The sequence below is a fragment of the Gymnoscopelus microlampas genome, assembly GCF_963454915.1.
Source record: "Gymnoscopelus microlampas genome assembly, chromosome: 15".
Taxonomy (NCBI): domain Eukaryota; kingdom Metazoa; phylum Chordata; class Actinopteri; order Myctophiformes; family Myctophidae; genus Gymnoscopelus; species Gymnoscopelus microlampas.
In genome coordinates this window covers 48,766,633-48,787,620 of record NC_139952.1, presented here as the reverse complement: position 1 = coordinate 48,787,620, position 20,988 = coordinate 48,766,633, and the positions used below count along the sequence as shown (strand labels likewise).

The 20,988-nt window shown below is 41.6% G+C and overlaps 2 protein-coding genes across 2 annotated transcripts in view; both read left to right on the top strand.

Moving 5' to 3' along the window:
• Positions 1 to 20,988, top strand: part of LOC311062403 (uncharacterized protein) — a 320,988-nt gene that overhangs the window by 174,439 nt on the left and 125,561 nt on the right. Inside the window, exons 19-20 of the mRNA XM_084081417.1 lie at positions 19,656 to 19,769; positions 20,149 to 20,262. Of these exons, the coding sequence (XP_083937543.1) occupies positions 19,656 to 19,769; positions 20,149 to 20,262 (228 nt within the window). The remainder of the gene's footprint in view (positions 1 to 19,655; positions 19,770 to 20,148; positions 20,263 to 20,988) is intronic.
• The window catches only part of LOC311062423 (stonustoxin subunit beta-like), a 134,015-nt gene that overhangs the window by 83,880 nt on the left and 29,147 nt on the right, over positions 1 to 20,988 (top strand). The gene's annotated exons all lie outside the window — the stretch shown is intronic.

Genomic DNA, 20,988 nt, shown 5'->3' with positions numbered 1-20,988 from the left:
TATGTTTCTATAATATCAGTGGTCCACAAACCTTTTCATGTCAAGGACCACCCAACATGATATGTATTTGGCCGTGGACCCCCCCCCATCTCAAAACATGTTGTTCCAGGGACCCAGAAGTTGTAACATAGTTAAAAATGCTCGCTTAAAAAAAAAAAAAAAACATAATTCAAAGATTTGCACACATTTTCACGATTTAAAAAAAAATGCAGATCTACAAGCTCATAGCGCGGCACTCGGTGCCGCGCTATGAGCTTGTAGATCTGCTATTTTTGAATAGCCAAATAAATGTCAAAATGACAGAGATGCGTTCCCGGTTTGAATGGGTTAAGCAGTAATACAAGAGGTGCTGGTGTGCTGCAGTCGTACGCCAAGGCTGAATCATTAGAAAGAGTAAAAATACCCTGAGAATTACACATTTTTTTATTTTCAGGGTCCCTGGAACAACATATTTTGAGATGGAGGGTCTGCGGCCAAATACATATCATTTTAGGGGTCCTTGACATGAAAACGTTTGAGAACCACTGATCTACACAACACCTCGCTCTGTTGTTCATTCTCCTTTCTAAAACACTGGTGCAGATTCTGCAACGGCTTTGTCTTTCTCATTCATCTCTCTCTCTGTGTGTGTGTGTGTGTGTGTGTGTGTGTGTGTGTGTGTGTGTGTGTGTGTGTGTGTGTGTGTGTGTGTGTGTGTGTGTGTGTGTGTGTGTGTGTGTGTGTGTGTGTGTGTATTGCGTAACATCAGTACGTTTCCTGCCTCGCTCAAGGGGATGTCTGTGATTGGTTGCCTTCAGCCGTCGTTCTCTAAGGAAAGCATGAGATGAGGTTTGTGGTTGGCTGGCCTCAGCTGTACATTTAGGGCAAGTGTAACAACGTATGTTTTCATTGGCTGAGCTGTACAGGCTGGGGAAATGATATATCGTCAACATTGTTGCCTTCATTCATATTCATATTGTGGTGTTCGTACACAAACGGTCTGTGTGCGTGTGCATGTGTTCATGTGTGCAAATGAGTGTTTCAAACTTTATCATGTGAATTAACCCCTAAATTAATGTTATTTGTGAAGGACTTCATATGAAAATATGTTTTTGCCATGCAGGGACCCCCATGAGAGATGTGCTGTTCAAATATAATATTGTATTTTATTTTTATTACACACCGACAGACAAAAAAATAACAAACTGGAAAGCACTTATTACACAACGTGTGTGTGTGTGTGTGTGTGTGTGTGTGTGTGTGTGTGTGTGTGTGTGTGTGTGTGTGTGTGTGTGTGTGTGTGTGTGTGTGTGTGTGTGTGTGTGTGTGTGTGTGTGTGTGTGTGTGTGTGTGTGTGTCCATGTCACACGCCATGTACGCTGTAACTGTAGACACTCCCACTATGATAGAACTTTATGTGTTAATACACCGTCAACCATTTTGACACAACATCACAGAGAACTGAACAGCATGTCGACTCCATTTTGATTTGTGACATCACGTTAAACCCTAAAGATTAATATAGGGTAAGTGTAATGAATCAATATATACTATAACTAATGTCTCTAGTCTGGTGTTATATGGTTGATTGTTGGGTCTTTATACTATAACTTGGTTATAAAGGTTTAACATGCAAACAATGAAGTATCACTTCTTACTTATTATCTCTCTCTCTCTCTCTCTCTCTCTCTCTCTCTCTCTCGCTCTCGCTCTCGCTCTCGCTCTCGCTCTCTCTCTCTCTCTCTCTCTCTCTCTCTCTCTCTCATATCATATCAACACCAACATGAATCAGACAGATCCTGTTAAAGGCCGAATTAACCGTTTGTGGTTTCCTGGGCTTTAGGTGCGCTTGGGGCTGAAAATGTTCGGGGTTGCGTGGGGGGTGCTGTAAATGTTCACTTCCTCAGCAGGGTGATGGGTGATGGGTGCTGCCGCCACAGTGTGTTTCATCACCCTAACCCTCCAGACATGATTTATTTCACAGTTACTTATAATACTCAAGGCCTTTGCCCCCCCGGTCTGCATCCTCTAAAGCCTGTGCTTTAACCCATTCAAACCGGGAAAGAATCTTTGTCATTTTAGATTTTAGCTATGATATATGAGTGTGTGTGTTACGACTTTTTAAATATATCAGATCTACAAGCTCATCAGCTTGTAGATCTGATATCTTTGAAAGATTATGAACATTTGTGCAAATCTTTGAATATGAAATATATTATTTTTTTAAAGCAAACATTTTTAACTCAAATCTTTGCGTCTGGGGGGTCCCTGGAACACGATATTTTGAGATGGGGGTCCGCACTCAAATACATATCATTATGGGGTAATAATAATAATAATAATAATAATAATAATAATAATAAAGATAAGGAATAAGTTATGACAGTGAGTTACTCAGAGTCTCCACAGCAGTTTACTGTAAATCATGTGATGCGACCACAGAGGAAGTTGCTCCTTGCTGCTTTGACTTCCTGTCTCTCTGTCTGTCTGTCTGCCTGTCTGCCTGTCTGCCTGCCTGCCTGTCTGTCTGTCTGTCTGTCTGTCTGTCTGTCTGTCTGTCTGTCTGTCTGTCTGTCTGTCTGTCTGCCTGCCTGCCTGCCTGCCTGCCTGTCTGTCTGTCTGTCTGTCTGTCTGTCTGTCTGTCTGCCTGTCTGTCTGTCTGTCTGTCTGTCTGTCTGTCTGTCTGTCTGCCTGTCTGTCTGTCTGTCTGTCTGTCTGTCTGTTTCTAGTTCCAACCATCCCTCTGGCTTCTCTCTGTGATTTCAAGGAGCAAAAAAAAAGAAGACATTTTAATGATAATTATATTATATTTAATTATATATTTATCATAAATAAAAACTCAAAGTGTGGTCCAGGGACCCTCATGGTTCCTTTAGGGGGTTCCATATGGACCCTTACGGGTGTATAACTCTATGACTCTGAGTCACTTAATTATGCAAATGAGTATACATTGAGCTTCATGTACATAGTGGACACGGTGCATGACTCTGCTTTCAACTATATCCCATTTATCACAGATGTTTCATTAAATATGACATGTTCCTATTTTGCACTTAAGTACTTAAGTAATTAAGTACAAGGTATTATGACTGAACTTAAAACCTGGAGGCGTGGCCAATGTTGTATCACTATTTTGAGTGGCCAAACAGCATTGGCCACTCCTCCAGCTGTTAAGTTAAGTTAAGTCATAAGACCTGGTACTTGAAAGGCGCAAAATAGGACCCTCAATGTCCCAGTGTTGGAATCCTTTCAGTTGAAATGCAGCCACACAGTTTATACAGTTTAGCTTTAAACATGTTTGAACAGTGTTTAACGGTAGCCTATATGCTGCTGTCAGAGCACTAGTGTTGTTGAACAGTGTTTCAGCTAACAAGCTAGTTGATGGTGTTCATACTATGACTCAGTCATAAAAGTTGAATTATACAAACAATGAAGTATCACTTCTTTGTGGTTTTTTTAAAAGATATTTTTGGGGTCTTTTTGGCCTTTATTTATAGACAGGAAACAGGGAGAGAGAGACATGCAGCAAAGATCGTCGGGAACGGGACTAGAACCCGCGATTCGCTGTCAGGCTAGGTGCTCGAACCGCTGCGCCAGCCGTCTGGGCCGAAGCATTGCTTCTTAATTATTCTTCTGCCTACACATACGTCATGACATAGTATGAGCGAATGGGGAATTCCCTTGTTTGACCCTTTGAAGGTGCATACAAAGGTGCTTATTGGTCAGAAATCCAGATGTGTGTCGCAAAGAATTACCCCTCCCTCGCCCCAGCCCCCCCCATCACCCCCACCCTCCCCCCTCTCTCTCTCTCTCTCTCTCTCTCTCTCTCTCTCTAATGATATCAACACCTCATACGTAGCAGACAGAGCAGAACATACAGGGCTGAATTAACTGTTTGTGGAGCACAGGGCTGTCAGTGTGTTGGGGAAAAGGTTTTCTTCCTCAGTGGGACAGGAGTTGAAGACAGGCCTGAGAACACAGAGAGACTTGTAAACAGAATGTGAGTTAGATAAGGAATAAGTTATGACTCTGACATTAACACAGTGTGAGTCACTCAGAGTCTCCAAAGCAGTTTACATTAAACCATGTGACCACAGAGGAAGTTGGTTGTTTGCTGCTTTGTGTTCCCCTCTCTCTCTCTCTCTCTCTATGTCTCTATGTCTCTCTCTCTCTCTCTCTCTCTCTCTCTCTCTCTCTCTCTCTCTCTCTCTCTCTCTCTCTCTCTATGTCTCTCTCTCGTGATGTTTAGTGATGTTATCTCTAAACCTAGCTCTAATATAAATAAGTATATGCAAATATTGCTATAGCCTCGCAATGGTTAAAAAAAAAAGATTTTTGGTTTATTGAAAGCATGACTGTTAAGATAATTTTATTGTGTTCTGGCTTCTGACATTTGTTTTATTTATATATATATAGACAGACAGACAGACATGAACAATGTTTCAACTTATTTCAGCAGCAGGTCAGGTAACAACATGTTGTGAAGATCAGATAAAACTGTAGTAGTGAGGTGAACACAATGCTGCATATGACAACATTTAACTCGGAAACCGGTTGTTACATAACACCACCCCTCCTCTGTGTGTGTGTGTGTGTGTGTGTGTGTGTGTGTGTGTGTGTGTGTGTGTGTGTGTGTGTGTGTGTGTGTGTGTGTGTGTGTGTGTGTGTGTGTGTGTGTGTGTGTGTGTGTGTGTGTGTGTGTGCGTGTGTGCGTGTGTGCGTGTGTGTGTCAGTGTGAGAGTCCACATGTGTGCTGCATGTGTGTGTGTGAGAGCGAGAGGCAGGAGCAAGTGAGAGAGAGAGAGAGAGAGAGAGAGAGAGAGGGGGGAGAGATAGAGAGAGGAAGACTAGACACAACTACAACACAATGTAAACACACTGATACAGATATGTTCATGAAACATCAATGTAAAGTACATGAATACACTGTAACAACATGTTTCCTCTCTCTCTCTCTGTCCTCACATAACCTCACTTCACCAGGCTTTCTGTCCTCACAGGGTTAAATACTCAGTGACTCCTCCTCAGCTCTGTAGACACTCCTTACTGTATGATAGAACTTTATGTGTTTATTCACAGTCACCATTTTAACAGACAACACACTGTAGACACTCCTTACTGTATGATAGAACTTTATGTGTTTATTCACAGTCACCATTTTAACACACAACACACTGTAGACACTCCTTACTGTATGATAGAACTTTATGTGTTTATTCACAGTCACCATTTTAACACACAACACAGAGAACTGAACAGCATGGACACGTTGGATTAAAGCCTAAAGATTAATATAGGGTAAGTGTTTTAATCACTTTACTAGAACTAATGTCTCTAGTCTGGTATTATATAGTTGATGGTGTTTATACAATGAATCGGATATAAACGTTGAATATACAAACAATGAAGTATTACTTCTTTTCTTTTTCTGGTAATCTTGGGGTCTTTGTGGCCTTTATGTATAGTTTTTAGTAGAGACAGACAGACAGACAGACAGACAGACAGACAGACAGGAAACAGTGAGAGAGAGACATGCTAAATTGGAGCCTAGGTGGCCGGGCCGCTGTGCCAGCCGTCCGGGCCGAAGCATTGCTTCTTAATGATTCTTCTGCCTAAACATACTGTATGTCATGACATAGTATGAGCGAATGGAGGAAGGGGATCAACGTCATGTGATTCTCTTGTTTGACCCTGCAAACAAAGGTGCTTACAAAAACCCAGATGTTTGTCTCAAAGAATTACCCCTCCCTCGCCCCTCGCTCTCATTCTGACTTTCTCTCCCTCTGGCAGTAACCCCCCCCCCCCACCTCTCTCTCTCTCTCTCTCTCTCTCTCTCTCTCTCTCTCTCTCTCTCTCTCTCTCTCTCTCTGTCTCTCTCTGTCTCTCTGTGTCTCTCTCTCTCTCTCTCTCTCTCTCTCTCTCTCTCTCTCTCTCTCTCTCTCTCTCTCTCTCTCTCTCTCTCTCTGACACAGTGTGAGTCACTCAGAGTCTCCACAGCAGTTTATTGTAAACCATGTGACCACTGTGTGTGTGTGTGTGTGTGTGTGTGTGTGTGTGTGTGTGTGTGTGTGTGTGTGTGTGTGTGTGTGTGTGTGTGTGTGTGTGTGTGTGTGTGTGTGTGTGTGTGTGTGTGTGTGTGTGTGTGTGTGTGTGTGTGTTGCATGCGTGTGAGAGCAAGTTGTTTTTTGTTACCTGAAGAAAAGAGGGGAGATGTCATGTCATCATACGGTGGTGAATGTGTCTGTGGTAGACATGTGTGTGTGTATTTTCCCCGGAAGGCAAGACCCGCCCAGCTCTGTCTCTGATTGGCTTACCCTGAAATTATACCCTACGTTGACCAATCATCACTCCTCTCTGTCATTCTACTGTGTGACATGCTGCTTTGGCTCATGTTACTGTGAGAGTACATCGCCTGTAGTTTAGATCAGTGGTTTCCTAACCTGTGGGGCCCACATTATGTTGGGGGTCCCCAGATGATTATCTTAATGTGTAACATTGTTTTCTCTCTCAACAGTAAACAAACCAACATACAGTATAAGTGTAAACAGGGTATCTGCACATTTATAAAGTGACAATCTAATTACTTTTTAATACCAATTTGGCCAAATTATCAAATATTCCGATTCGTATATTTGTATATTCCGTAAGAAAGAGGCAAACATTGGCAAACGTTGTGAACATAGCAGATCTACAAGCTCACAACGCCTCGCAGTGTGAGTCGTTGTGAGCTTGTAGATCTACTATTTTCACAATATTTATCTGTGGAACCGAGTCAAACTAAATTGAATGCCTACAATTCCAAGTGATTGTCAGGGTGGGGGGTCCCCAGTTCAAACATGATTATTTAACTAGTGTGACGTGAAGATTATTGCAGGGTAAGAGATTTTAAACAATACACTGTAGCAATAATCTCTCCAGTCTGGTGTTAAGAATGTTAACCACTTGAACACCACAGACCCTATTCTGGGGGGAACGTGTGGCGTTGGGACGCATTGTGAGCTTGTAGATCGGCTATTTTTGGCAAAAAGATTTGGTGCAGAGGGAAAAAAGCGATCCAAGTACAGAGCCAGGTGTTTTTCACTAAAATAGAGGGGTGAAAGGGTTAATGTTGTTGAAGTGTTTTATACCATAAAATAGAACCACTTGGTATTTAATATGTAAAAGTTTGTCTGAATCTGAATGAGTAAAAGTATTATAAACACAACCTGTACTGTTGATATAGGATATGTGTGTGTGTGTGTGTGTGTGTGTGTGTGTGTGTGTGTGTGTGTGTGTGTGTGTGTGTGTGTGTGTGTGTGTGTGTGTGTGTGTGTGTGTGTGTGTGTGTGTGCACCGCACACCTGTGTGCCTGCAGAGAGGAGTGTTCCCTGTGTGTGTTTTGCACCAGGGAGACAAAGGCAAGCCCCGCCCATCTCTGCCTTACATTGTCTTACCATGATGTCTGACCCTATACCTTAACCAATCATCACTCCTCAATTCAATTCAATTCAATTTTATTAAAAGTGTCAAATCACAACAAGTTGTCTCAAGACACTTTACATGTAGAGAAGAGACCCAACATCCCACCCTGAGCAAGCAATTTTGCGACAGTGGCAACGAAAAACTCCCTCTTAATTCAACAGGAAGAAACGTCAGGCAGACCCTAGGCTCTAGGGCGGGGGCCTTCTGCCTCGACCGTGTTGGGGGAAAGAAGAGAGAGAGAAAGGGAGAGACAGAGGAGAGACAGAAAGAGATACAGTGCAAGCAGTAACAATAACAATAATAGCAAATATAATAGTGTAAGATACTAGCATATGATAGTATAATATAGTACAGCAATAGTGTGTATGCAGTATATAATGGAATAATATAAAAATGTTTAAGATAATATAATATGCGGTATAGTGTAGTGTAGTAGAAGTCCACGGTCGTGTCCAGGTCGTGCTCCATGGAGAGAGGCCCGGTCCGGTCCGCAGTCACAGTCTTGAGCCGCAGCTGGGGGTCCGTAGTAACAGTCCAAAGACTCCATGGAGAGGCCCAGGCCCGGTCCGCAGTCACAGTCTTGAGCCGCAGCTGGGGGTCCATAGTAATAGTCCATGGACCTGCGACGTGGGTGGTAGAAGAAACTCCGGGGAACGAGTCCCCGGTTGTAGAATTAGTGGCAGGCCTTACTAGAGCGTGAATCCGTACAGGGTTAATTACGATTGTACCAATGGGACACAAACCCACACAACCAAAGGGAGGACGGGAAGAGAGAGGACGAGGGGAGAGAGGATGACTATAGGGGGACTGAGTCTATACACTTCGGCTATAGGCTTTATCATAGAGAAAGGTTTTTAGTCTAGTTTTAAATATACAGAGTGTGTCTGCTTTACGGACTGAGACTGGGAGAAGGTTCCACAGCTGAGGTGCTTGAAACTTAAATGCTCTACCTCCTGTTCTAGTTTTTTGGGGGTTTACTGGAACCGTAAGCATTTTTTCATACTGTGGACGCAGTGGTGTTCTGGCTGGTTTACGGGGCTCGATGAGTTCTTTGAGATATACTGGTGCCTGTCCATTGAGAGCCTTGTATGTGAGGAGGAGAACTTTAAACTCTATTCTGTATTTAACCGGGAGCCAGTGCAAAGAGGCCAATGAAGGAGTGATATGATCTCTTCTTCTGGTTCCTGTCAGTATGCGCGCAGCGGCATTCTGGACAAGCTGCAGGCTATTTAGGGACTTACTTGGGCAGCCTGATAGTAAGGCGTTGCAATAGTCCAGCCTAGAAGTAACAAATGCGTGGACAAGTTTTTCTGCATCATTTTGGGACAGAATGTGCCTAACTTTTGCAATATTACGCAGGTGAAAAAAGGCATTTCTTGAAATTTGTTTTATGTGGGACTGAAAGGACATGTCTTGGTCAAACGTGACTCCCAGATTCTTTACAGTGGCCCTGGAGGTCAAGGTAATACCATCTAGGGTAAAATTCTCATCGATTAATTTATCTCTGAGGTGCTTAGGGCCGAGTACAATAACTTCAGTTTTGTCCGAGTTGAGGAGTAGGTAATTACGGGTCATCCAACTCTTGATGTCTATAAGACATGCTTGAAGTTTAGCCAGTTGATCTGTTTCATCTGGCTTCATTGATAGATATAATTGTGTATCATCTGCATAGCAATGGAAATTTATAGAGTGTTTCCTAATTATCTCACCTAAGGGAAGCATATATAGAGTGAATAGTATTGGTCCAAGTACAGAGCCTTGTGGGACTCCGTATTTAACCTTTTCGCGTAGTGAAGGTGTATCGTTAACGTTTACAAATTGAAATCTGTCAGACAGATAGGACTCAAACCAGTTCAATGCAGCACCCTTAATGCCAACCAGATGCTCAAGTCTCTGCAACAAAATATGGTGATCAATAGTATCAAATGCAGCACTGAGGTCCAACAGAACCAGTACAGAGAGAAGGTTATTATCGGATGCAATCAGGAGGTCATTTGTGACCTTCACTAATGCCGTCTCAGTGCTATGGTGTGCTCTGAATCCTGACTGAAAAGCTTCAAATAGCTTGTTGTTATGTAAAAAATCACATAACTGCTTGGCGACTGCTTTCTCAAGGATTTTAGAGAGAAATGGGAGGTTCGATATAGGTCTATAGTTAGCCAAAATGCCTGAGTCGAGAGTAGGCTTCTTGAGGAGGGGTTTGATGACAGCTACCTTAAAGGACTGTGGTACGTAGCCCGTCACCAGAGACATATTGATCATATCGAGTAGGGGTGCACCAACCGGGGTCAGGGCCTCTTTAAGCAATTTAGTTGGGACTGGATCCAAGAGACAGGTCGTTGGTTTGGAAGATGTGATCATTAAAGTGAATTCGGAGAGCTCGACCGGGGAGAAACTGTCCAAATATACACTGTGTCGTACAGTCACTTCTGAGGATATTACGTCGGAGGGCGGTCCGGTAGGGGCTGAGAGTAGTAGGTTATCAATACTATCTCTGATAGTATTGATTTTACCATTGAAAAAATTCATGAAATCATTGCTGTTAAGGGATATAGGAATACGCGGATCAGTAGAGTCATGACTTTTTGTCAATTTGGCTAGAGTGTCAAAAAGGAACCTATGGTTGTTTTTGTTTTCCTCTATTAGAGAGGAATAATAGGTGGCTCTGGCATTGCAGAGAGCCTTCCTATATATTTTAAGGCTGTTCTGCCAGGCTATACAGGATTCTTTCTGTTTGGTTGAACGCCATATCCTTTCAAGCTTACGTGACGTTCGCTTGAGATTTTTAGTTCCAGAGTTATACCATGGGGCTAGCCTCTGTTGCTTTATTACCCTCTTTCTTAAAGGAGCAACAGAGTCAAGCGTTGTCTGAAGGGAGCCTGTGACATTATCAACAAAGTGGTCGACCTGAGAGGGGCTATAGGTATAAAGATCTTCAATTGTATTGGAATATACTGAGTTGATGGCTGATGGTATTGCTTCCTTAAATTTGCCCACAGCACTATCAGATATATTTCTACCAAATACATTTTTGTCCAATGGTGAGTAATCAATTAATGTAAAATCAAAAGTTATTAAATAGTGGTCGGAGAGGTTCTCATTATATGGGAAGACTATGAGATGTTCAATTTCAATACCATAGACCAAAACAAGGTCGAGGGTATGGTTGAACTTGTGAGTAGGTTTATCTACACACTGAGAGAAACCAATTGACTCAATTAATGTAATAAACGCTTTACTGAGGCTATCGGTTGCAACATCCACGTGGATATTCATATCGGCAGCCAGAATGATTCTGTCAGAGTCTAGGACTAGGCGTGATAGAAACTCTGAGAATTCAGATAGAAATTCAGTGTAGGCCCCAGGAGGGCGGTACACTGTAACAAACAATAGAGGCTGTAATGATTTCCAGCTTGGGTGCGAAAGAGTGAGAACCAGACTTTCAAACGTTTTGTAAGTCAGCCTGGGTCTGGGGCTGATTATTAAGCTTGAGTTGAATATGGCTGCAACGCCACCTCCAATCTGGCCGGTGTCTCGGGGAATATGAGCATTTATGTGACTTGGTGGGGTGGCTGTATTTAGGGGGACGTATTCTTGCTCACCCAGCCATGTTTCAGTAAGACAAAGTAGATCAAGATGGTTGTCTGATACGATTTCATTTACCAATACACCTTTATAGCGTAGGGATCTAATGTTCAGGAGTCCACATTTAATTATTTTATTTTGTGGCACTACTGCATTAATTTTGATCTGTGCCAAGTTTTTATGCACAACTCCTCGAGCCCTTGGTTTCACATGCCTAGGGGGTCGAGTAGTTTCAATTGTTCTGATTTGTAGGGTAGGTGGCTGCTCTGGTGGAAGCACAGAGAAGCGTGTAAGACTGCAACTCTGCTTCCTGGTCCCAACTCTGGGTGGTCATAGTTTATTGTCGATAAACTTGTCTATATTTCTAGAGATGAGCGCTGCACCATCCCAGGTTGGATGTATGCAGTCTCTCCCCATCAGACCAGTTTTCCCCTCGAAAGTTTGCCAATGGTTTATAAAGCCCACGTTATTATCTGGACACCACCTTGATAACCAGCGGTTGAATGAAGACATACGGCTGTACATCTCATCGCCAATCATATTTGGCAGGGGACCAGAGAAAACTACGGAGTCCGACATTGTCTTTGCGTATGTGCACACAGACTCAATATTTATCTTTGTGATCTCTGATCTCTTAAGTCGTGTGTCATTGCCACCGCAGTGGATTACTATTGTATCATAACGTTTGTGTTTACTTGTAGCCAGCATTTTTAAATCTGATTCGATGTCGCCCGCTCTGGCCCCAGGGATGCATTTGACTATGGTCCCTGGTGTCACTAACTTCACGTTTCTCATTATAGAACTACCAATAACCAGAGTTGTTTTCTCAGTGACATATGGAGGGGGCGTGTCACCGAGTGGGGCTAACGTCTCACTGCTAAACTCAACGGGTGTAGCAGCGAGTGGGGAAAATCTGTTTGAAACGTGAAGTGGTTGGTGTCCCGTGTGCTTTTGTTTACTAGGCCTACTACGCCTACGACCAGGAGCAGTCACCCAGCCGTCTTGGGTCGTGGGGTGCGTGTGGGGACTATGATCAGTCACGATCGGTGACCGTGACTGGTAATGTCCCCCTGTTCCCTGTTGCACGGGAGCAGAGGCTAGGCTAATGTGAGCACCGCTAGCTATAGTTTCCTCTAGCCGCCAGAGCCTCCTCTCCAGCGCTGCAAGCACACAGCACTTGTTACATACATCCGCACATTCAATAAAGGCGTCGGAGCTGTAACTATGCATGTGACATTCAGCACAGGAGCGAGGATGAGAGCGAGAAGGGAACCGGGGGGAGGAGTGAGAAGCCATCGCCCAGCAGGCCAGGGTAGCCGCTAAGCTAAAGCTAGGCTAATTGTAAAGCCAACAACCAACGGCAAAGTTAGTCCCTTAGCTAGACAATCAGCCCAAGCAGCGATAAAGTCGCCACACAGTAGAGAGATAGGGTGGTAGTTAGCAGTGGCAGTGTGTGCTCAAATCACAACAATACAATAATATCAACGTTAACGTCTTGCGCAGCTAAACGATACACGTCTCGCTAGCTCAGACAATACAGGAAGTGACGCAATACGCTTACCGTCAGGGCTACGTCAGGGTTGCCAGGTCCGCCAGATTGATGAGGCTTCACGGTTAAACCTAAACCAATCAGAGGCAGAATAGGGCGGGTCATGTCTCTTGCTGTGCTGAGGTTAGAGTGACAGTAGATCACTGGATGATAATAAACATTATAATCCTCTGAAGCCTATTTTAATCTCAGTCATTGTAACAGATGTTGTTGAATTAATAAAGTAATTAGTTACAATACTAGTTAGTAAAAAGGTAGTGGAGTTCTACACTGGTCATTAACATGTTTAGAAGAGCAGAGCAGAACAGAAGTCCATGTGAGTTATATAGATCAGTGGTTCTGAAACATCTTCATGTCAAGGAGTAATAAACTGATTTGTATTTATAATTGATATGTATTTGGTGGAAATAAATAAATAAATAAATAAATAAATAAATACATCAATAATAAAAATAAATTGAGCCAGTGGCCCCCACAAGAAAAGACAGTCAACATTCTTCAAAAATAGCAGATCTACAAGCTCACAACAAGTCACGATATGATATGAGCTTGTGGATCTGCTATTTTTAATAAGTTATAGAAGTGACGTGTTCTAATTAGAATCACATCACCTCCACAGTTAACAGTAAGTCATGTGACCTCAGGGGAGTTTGGTCATGTGATACTTTGTTGTAGAGTGAGGTTGTTATCTCTGCTTGTGTGTTATCGCAGTGCGAGGTGTTGTGAGCTTGTAGATCTGCTATTTTCACAATAACAAGTGTCATTTGGTAGCGGCGGACATCTTTGTGGGGTATTAAACAGGTTGACTTAACATTGCCCGCCACAAGTATGTCTGCAGCTACTTTGCCACGCCCCCCACGATGACGAGACGTTGGCAAGCACTGTAAGGTGCAATTATTATTATAATATTATTATTGACATTTATTTATGTTTATTATTTCAGGTTATTTCTGACATTTCCACATGGTAACCGGAAGGCTCGCCCCAAATCACACTCACCCCCATTTTTGTCGCAGACCGTTCGTCCCCAGAGGTTCTTGTATTGGTTTTTACTGAGGTTACGTTTAGGAATAAGGTTACTTTTAGGCATAGTTTTACTGAGGTTACGTTTAGGAATAAGGTTACTTTTAGGCATAGTTTTACTGAGGTTACGTTTAGGAATAAGGTTAGGTTTAGGCATAGTTTTACTGAGGTTAAGGTTAGGAATAAGGTTAGGTTTAGGCATAGTTTTACTGAGGTTAAGGTTAGGAATAAGGTTAGGTTTAGACATAGTTTTACTGAGGTTACGTTTAGGAATAAGGTTAGGTTTAGACATAGTTTTACTGAGGTTAAGGTTAGGAATAGGTTTAGGCATAGTTTTACTGAGGTTAAGGTTAGGAATAAGGTTAGGTTTAGGCATAGTTTTACTGAGGTTAAGGTTAGGAATAAGGTTAGGTTTAGGCATAGTTTTACTGAGGCTACGTTTAGGACTAAGGTTAGGTTTAGGCATAGTTTTACTGAGGTTACGTTTAGGAATAAGGTTAGGTTTAGACATAGTTTTACTGAGGTTACGTTTAGGAATAAGGTTAGGTTTAGACATAGTTTTACTGAGGTTAAGGTTAGGAATAAGGTTAGGTTTAGACATAGTTTTACTGAGGTTAAGGTTAGGAATAAGGTCAGGTTTAGGCATAGTTTTACTGAGGTTAAGGAATAAGGTTAGGTTTAGACATAGTTTTACTGAGGTTACGTTTAGGAATAAGGTTAGGTTTAGACATAGTTTTACTGAGGTTACGTTTAGGAATAAGGTTAGGTTTAGGCATAGTTTTACTGAGGTTATGTTTAGGAATAAGGTTAGGTTTAGACATAGTTTTACTGAGGTTAAGGTTAGTAATAAGGTTAGGTTTAGGCATAGTTTTACTGAGGTTAAGGTGAGGAATAAGGTTAGGTTTAGACATAGTTTTACTGAGGTTAAGGTTAGTAATAAGGTTAGGTTTAGACATAGTTTTACTGAGGTTAAGGTTAGGAATAAGGTTAGGTTTAGACATAGTTTTACTGAGGTTAGGTTTAGGAATAAGGTTAGGTGTAGGCATAGTTTTACTGAGGTTAGGTTTAGGAATACCAGGTGGCGATCATTCCGAGGTTGCCGGATTTGACCCGGGGCGAGCATGTGAGTGAGTAGACAGAAAGTGGCATAAAGAGCATTTTGAGAACCTATTATATGAAGATAAGATTGAATATGGGTGAAGTGCTCCTTCTTTAAGTATATCTACAAGGTGTACAAGGTCACAACACTTCACACATTGCAACGTGTTGTGGGCTTGTAGATCGGCTGCTTTCGGCGAGTGACACCATCGTGCAGTTGAGTCTAAATTGAGCTTCATGTACATAGTGGACACGGTGCATGACTCTGCTTTCAAGTATATCCCATGTATCACCAGATGTTTCATTACATTTGACATGTTACTCTTTGTTACACGTTGTATGTCCCAGTTTATACAGTTTAACTTTAAACATGTTTGAACAGTGTTTAAGCTAACATGCTAATGGTAGCTTACATGCTGGTGTCAGAGCAGTAGTGTTGTTGAACAGTGTTTAAGCTAACAAGCTAACGGTAGCCTGCATGCTGCTGTCAGAGCAGTAGTGTTGTTGACAGTCACATGATGCTTCTGTTGTCCATGTTGGAACACCAGGGGCAAACCGACAGCTCAGCAATGTAAGTGTCATCCTTAAAATTTTAGTACTATTTCTTTACTGTGTGTCCATAAGGCTATCTATAAAAATATGATAAAAAGTCATTCCTGAAAAGCCAGGAACAAGCAGAGTGTGTGTGCATACACATGTGAAAGTATGAGAGGTGAGGACAAGAACAGGTTAACATGGTGTCATATCTTTTCTAGTAACGTACGTGTGTGTGTGTGTGTGTGTGTGTGTGTGTGTGTGTGTGTGTGTGTGTGTGTGTGTGTGTGTGTGTGTGTGTGTGTGTGTGTGTGTGTGTGTGTGTGTGTGTGTGTGTGTGTGTGTGTGTGTGCGTGCGTGCGTGCGTGCGTGCGTGCGTAAACAATCATAGTACCTAGTTAACAGCAGTACTGTGAGTGTTCAGGACCAGAGGTGACATTGCTGATTGACAGGAAACCAGAGGAACATCATGTATATTAGCAGTAGGCGTGGTGTAGGAACAGTAGGAGAGTAAAGCATAGTGCACAGTCTGTGCACGTGACTGTGTTTGTAGCTGTGCAGGCACGTGCACATATAGACATGAAAGGGGTCTTGAGCTTAAAAGTTCCCTCTCTCTCCAGACCATGAATGCAGTTTTTACTATGTTGAAAGAAATGCAAATGTCCTCTCTCCATTACTGTACCCGAAGGCTAGTCTGGCATTGCCATACTGATACCTGAATGTAGCATTCAAGAGAATTGCCTTTTCAGAATTCTCATGAACTTAAAAGCAGCATTTTATTATGGCAGAATGGTCCTTAGTGTAAATCAACGCTGTCTCCAGTAACGCCTTGTTTATACTTAGTTGAGAGCGGTGTCTCACACCTTAAATAGCCGATCTACAAGCTCACAATGTGTTACACTGCGAGGCGTTGTGATCTTGTAGATTGACTATTTTCGCTGTGTGTGTGTGTGTGTGTGTGTGCGTGTGTGTTAGGGTTGCCAACTTTCAGAAATGGAAATACGGGACACATGCACGCGCACGCAGCGAAAAATCTTAGGGTTTTGCGCGGATTTGGGATTTTTTTTCTGATACTTTATTTCGGTTTTAGGGTTAGGGTTGTTAGGGTTGTTAGGGTTATTTAATTCTTTTGGGGGAGCCAGCCCCCCAAAACTCCTGAAATGCATAGAAATCTATGAAATCTAAATAAAAAAATCTATGAAATGTATATTAATTATATTATGAAGAATTCCGTTTTCCAGATGAACATAACAACATAAGAGTTATTCTTTAAATGGGCACACTATTTGATTATAGGTATTGATTAATATATATAAGAGTTATTCTTTAAATGGGCACACTATGTAATTATATTGATTAATATATATTAAATAAAGTTTATTTATTAGACTTTAAAAACTCAACATTAATAAACAATCAACCATATTAGTCTAATGAAATAGCCTACACTATGCCCACATCAGCAGCCAATATGTAGGCTGCCAGGGCAGGTAAATAGAAATACTGACATATTGCTAAAAAACACAACCAGATAAATAAGATGTAATATCCCATACCGAATCGATCTGAGGAGATGTTTTAGTCATGAAGAACTGTGACACTTGTGCTCCTTTGGGTTCTTATATTTTTGGAATATTGTTCTCCTGAGGCATGCTGTCTGATGTCAACCAGTCCAGTGCTTTGTAAACATCTCAACTGAAGCTGTCAAGCCAAGGGTTTGCCTATTCCCACTCACGTCTGTACTTTTGGAGGCGTCTTCTCTTTAGAGGACGCGGTGTAGACATTTTGAAAAAGCGCGGTGGACGGTGCAACTCTCATTGGCCGTGTTATGAGTAATGAGCCAATGAGCTGCTGAGCGCACTCCCAGACAATGGCTTCATAGCCAGCGTTGCCAAGTCTGCTTATTTCCCACAACTTCCCTGGAACAAAATTTGGCTTGTTTTTGGCTTGTTTTTGTAGGTCGGCTGGCTCATTTCTCTCACTATACTTGGCAACACTGACTGACACCCGCTCTGAGCTCTCACTCACACAGAGAAGAGACATGACGGCAAATAAATCAGTTCAATACGGAACGCGTCTTTTAGTTTTCAATTACGGGATGATTCCGTATTTTACGGGACGGTTGGCAACCCTAGTGTGTGTGTGTGTGTGTGTGCACATTGTGTATATGAAGCAAACATTTACCGTTTTCTGGTCTATTTTGACTGTAATCTTGACAGGTTTAATAAAGACCAAAGATGAGTCATTGTGAGGAGAGAGAGGAGGAGGGAACTGACAAACAGCTCATCCACAGACCAGAGCCTCCATCTGTGTCTATGAAGAGTGATGAACCTGGACCTCCAGATACAAAGTATGTCAATCCTTCTATACAACATACACAACACTAATACAACAATGTGATCTCATGCTAAGTTACATGTGCAAATGACAAAAACAAGACATAGCATCTAATAATGTTGTATCATCCCTGTTCAATGTTTATCTATAGATTGTAAATTACTATGTGTGCAGTTTGTGAATGAAGTCAAGTACAAATCATGACTAATGACCGGACATAGCTGATCCACAGTCTCACAACACTCAATGTCACTAAAAACTAAGCTTCAGACCTCTAAAAACAAAGTGATTTGACTACGTTCCGGCCTAAAGCCCACAACCCACCTAATTCCAACACACGTTGCTAGTCTGGGATGGCTCAGGGTAGAAGGCAGGGTTAAGCAATAAAAAATGGATTGGTATTTCAGAGAGTACAAAATATATCTACCCAAATATAGAACAAACATGGGAACATTCTCATTCTACTACTCTGCCACCACAACGTGGAATGTCCTGACACCATCCATTAAAACATGTGGATCACTGGCTTTTTCAGAAAGGCCTGAAAGTTGATGGGTAGGGCTCTGCCAGGTCACCACAGCATACAAATTACGATACGATTACGATAATACTTTATTGTCAGTTCACACTGAAATTTGTCTTGCGACCCAGCAGCCATGTATGCAACACATAAACAGTACACACATTTGACATGACACAAAAAAATAAAATACATACATAAAAGATGAGAGCAATGTCCACCACTCAGCCTACCCCTGGCCTAAAACTCCTGATTGAGCCTCAATGTCGTCTGATGGACAAAGGACCTCTTCAGTTTGACCTTATTGTATGTTGGAACACCATATCTCCTTCCTGAAGGCAGCAACCTATATTCCCTATAAAAACATGGATTGTGTTTGAAGTAATATTCCTTGCCAACCTTAGCATACTGTTATTATACGTAGATGTATAGAGCCTCTGAAGTGGTTGTCCAACAATCTTGAAAATGAATGAATGAATCAATGAATGAAAGGCAGGTTGCAGGCAACACCTTTGATTACACAGGCAGGACATCAGGAAATGTCTTGAACCTGTCGATGCTCAGACTGAGTGGAACATAATTGTATCAGTTCCACCTTGTTCACAATTCCACACACACAGCTGTCCCTCCCCAACAACCCGGTCAGACAAATTCAACACCTCCTCATAAAATGACGGGCTCTTTCAAAACAGTTGTGATGCAACAGATAAACATGTGCTCACTCTATGGGCTTAGCATCCAGAAGCAATGAAACACACAAAGTATGTCAATCCTCCTATACAATAAACACAACACTCGCACTGTATTTTTGTCAATATTACTGTTTATAGTACTGATTATTATTTTTCTGTTTTCTTCTGTTTTCTTGTTGCTGCAATGTTGTGAGGCGAAACTCAAAATAGTTTCCCTTCTATATGTAAATGAGACTTAACAATAACAAATATTGAATAACTTGACATCTTCATTCACATGATAACTATAGAAACATGTATATGATTCCAGAAGTCACAGACCAGAGTCTCCAACACACAGCTATGTGTCTATGAAGAGTGATTGGTCTAGAAGAAGCCCTCCTAACTTCAGTAATGAACCTGGACCTCCAGACACAAAGTATGTGAATAATCCTATACAATATACACAAACAAATACACATAAGCGGACAGTAGCAATCCAGATAAATATCAACCATGTTTGAAAATTGTCGTGGCTGCATCAAATATCTGAGAGCAAATAGGGAGGCTTAAGATTGGATCTTTGAACCGCACACACTAGTGTGTGTGTGTGTGTGTGTGTGTGTGTGTGTGCGTGCGTGTGCGTGCGCAATTTGGGAATGAAGTCGTATAAATTATAACTAATAACTCGAAATAGCTGATCTACAGGCTCACAACACATCACGCTGTTACGTGTTGTTGAGCTTGTAGATCAGCTATTTTCAGTGCAAAACATGCTTCCAAATGACTGAAATCAGTTGAGGCGACTGAGAACTTTAATCCATTTAGATTTAAAATGGGACTAACAATAACAAATTTAATTCACATGATGATTATAGAAACATTTATATGATTCCAGAAGTCTTCACCACAGACCAGAGTCTCCAACACCCAGCTATGTGTCTTTGAAGAGTGACTGGTCTAAACATGAACCTCTTAACTTCAGTAATGAACCTGGACCTCCACACACAACGTATGTGAATCCTCTTATACAATATACACAACACTATAAAGCTGCACTTACACTACAGGGTTTTTAAAATCTTAAACAATTTGGAATTCTGGTAGCATCACACTCTACAGGAGAATCTTGTAAGATTCTCTTAAACATTTACACACTACGAGATTTTAAAACAATGACAATAAAATGGGACGTAACAATAACCAATCTTGAACAAATTGACCTTCATTCACCTGATAATTATAGAAACATTATGATTTAAGTTGGACTCCCTTGTGAAACGGGAGTCGCACGCAAATCATATACATTTTTCTATAAGTATAACAAATATTGAATAAATTGACTTCTTCATTCACATGAAAATTATAGAAACATTTATATATGATTCCAGAAGTTTTCACCACAGACCAGAGTCTCCAACACCCAGCTATGCGTCTATGAAGAGTGACTGGTCTAGAAGAAGCCCTCCTAACTTCAGTAATGAACCTGGACCTCCAGACACAGAGTATGTGAATCCTCCTATACAATATACACAACACTATATCACAACTAGGGATGGGCATATCAGATAGTATCAGCTAGAGAAAGAAAACTCTTTTGTCAACAAAAGTGCTCTCAAGAGCTACAGATCTGGAGCCCTCATTCAATGCCACTTTGACTTTGCTTGGACCTCTTGGTTTTCCAACATCTCAATGTCAATAAAACTAAGCTTCAGACTCCCAAAATAAACTGATTTGACTACTTCTCTGCCTAAAGCCCACAACCCACCTAATTCTAACACACGTTGCTAGTCTGGGATGGCTCAGGGTAGAAGACAGGGTTAAGAAATAAAACATAGATTGGTATTTCAGATAGTACCAAATATATCTACACAAATATAGAACAAACATGGGAACATTCTCATTCTACTACTCTGCCATCACAACGTGGAATGTCCTGACACCATCCATCCATTAAAACATGTGGATCACTGGCTTCTTTCAAAAAGGCCTGTAAATCCCTCATCAGGAGACCATAAGGAGGTCAACTCCTTTCTCGCATAGAAAGGAGGTGTCATTCACTGCAGACATTTTACTTTTGTCTCCTTTGTTCATAATATAGTGTTTTGTATTTATTGATAACATTCCCCGGGACTTTTTAGTGTTATCCTTTTAGCCTTAATGTCTGACTGTACCTCGTGCTTTTTACATTTCTGATTGATAAAGTATTCAATCAATCAGTCAATCAAAAC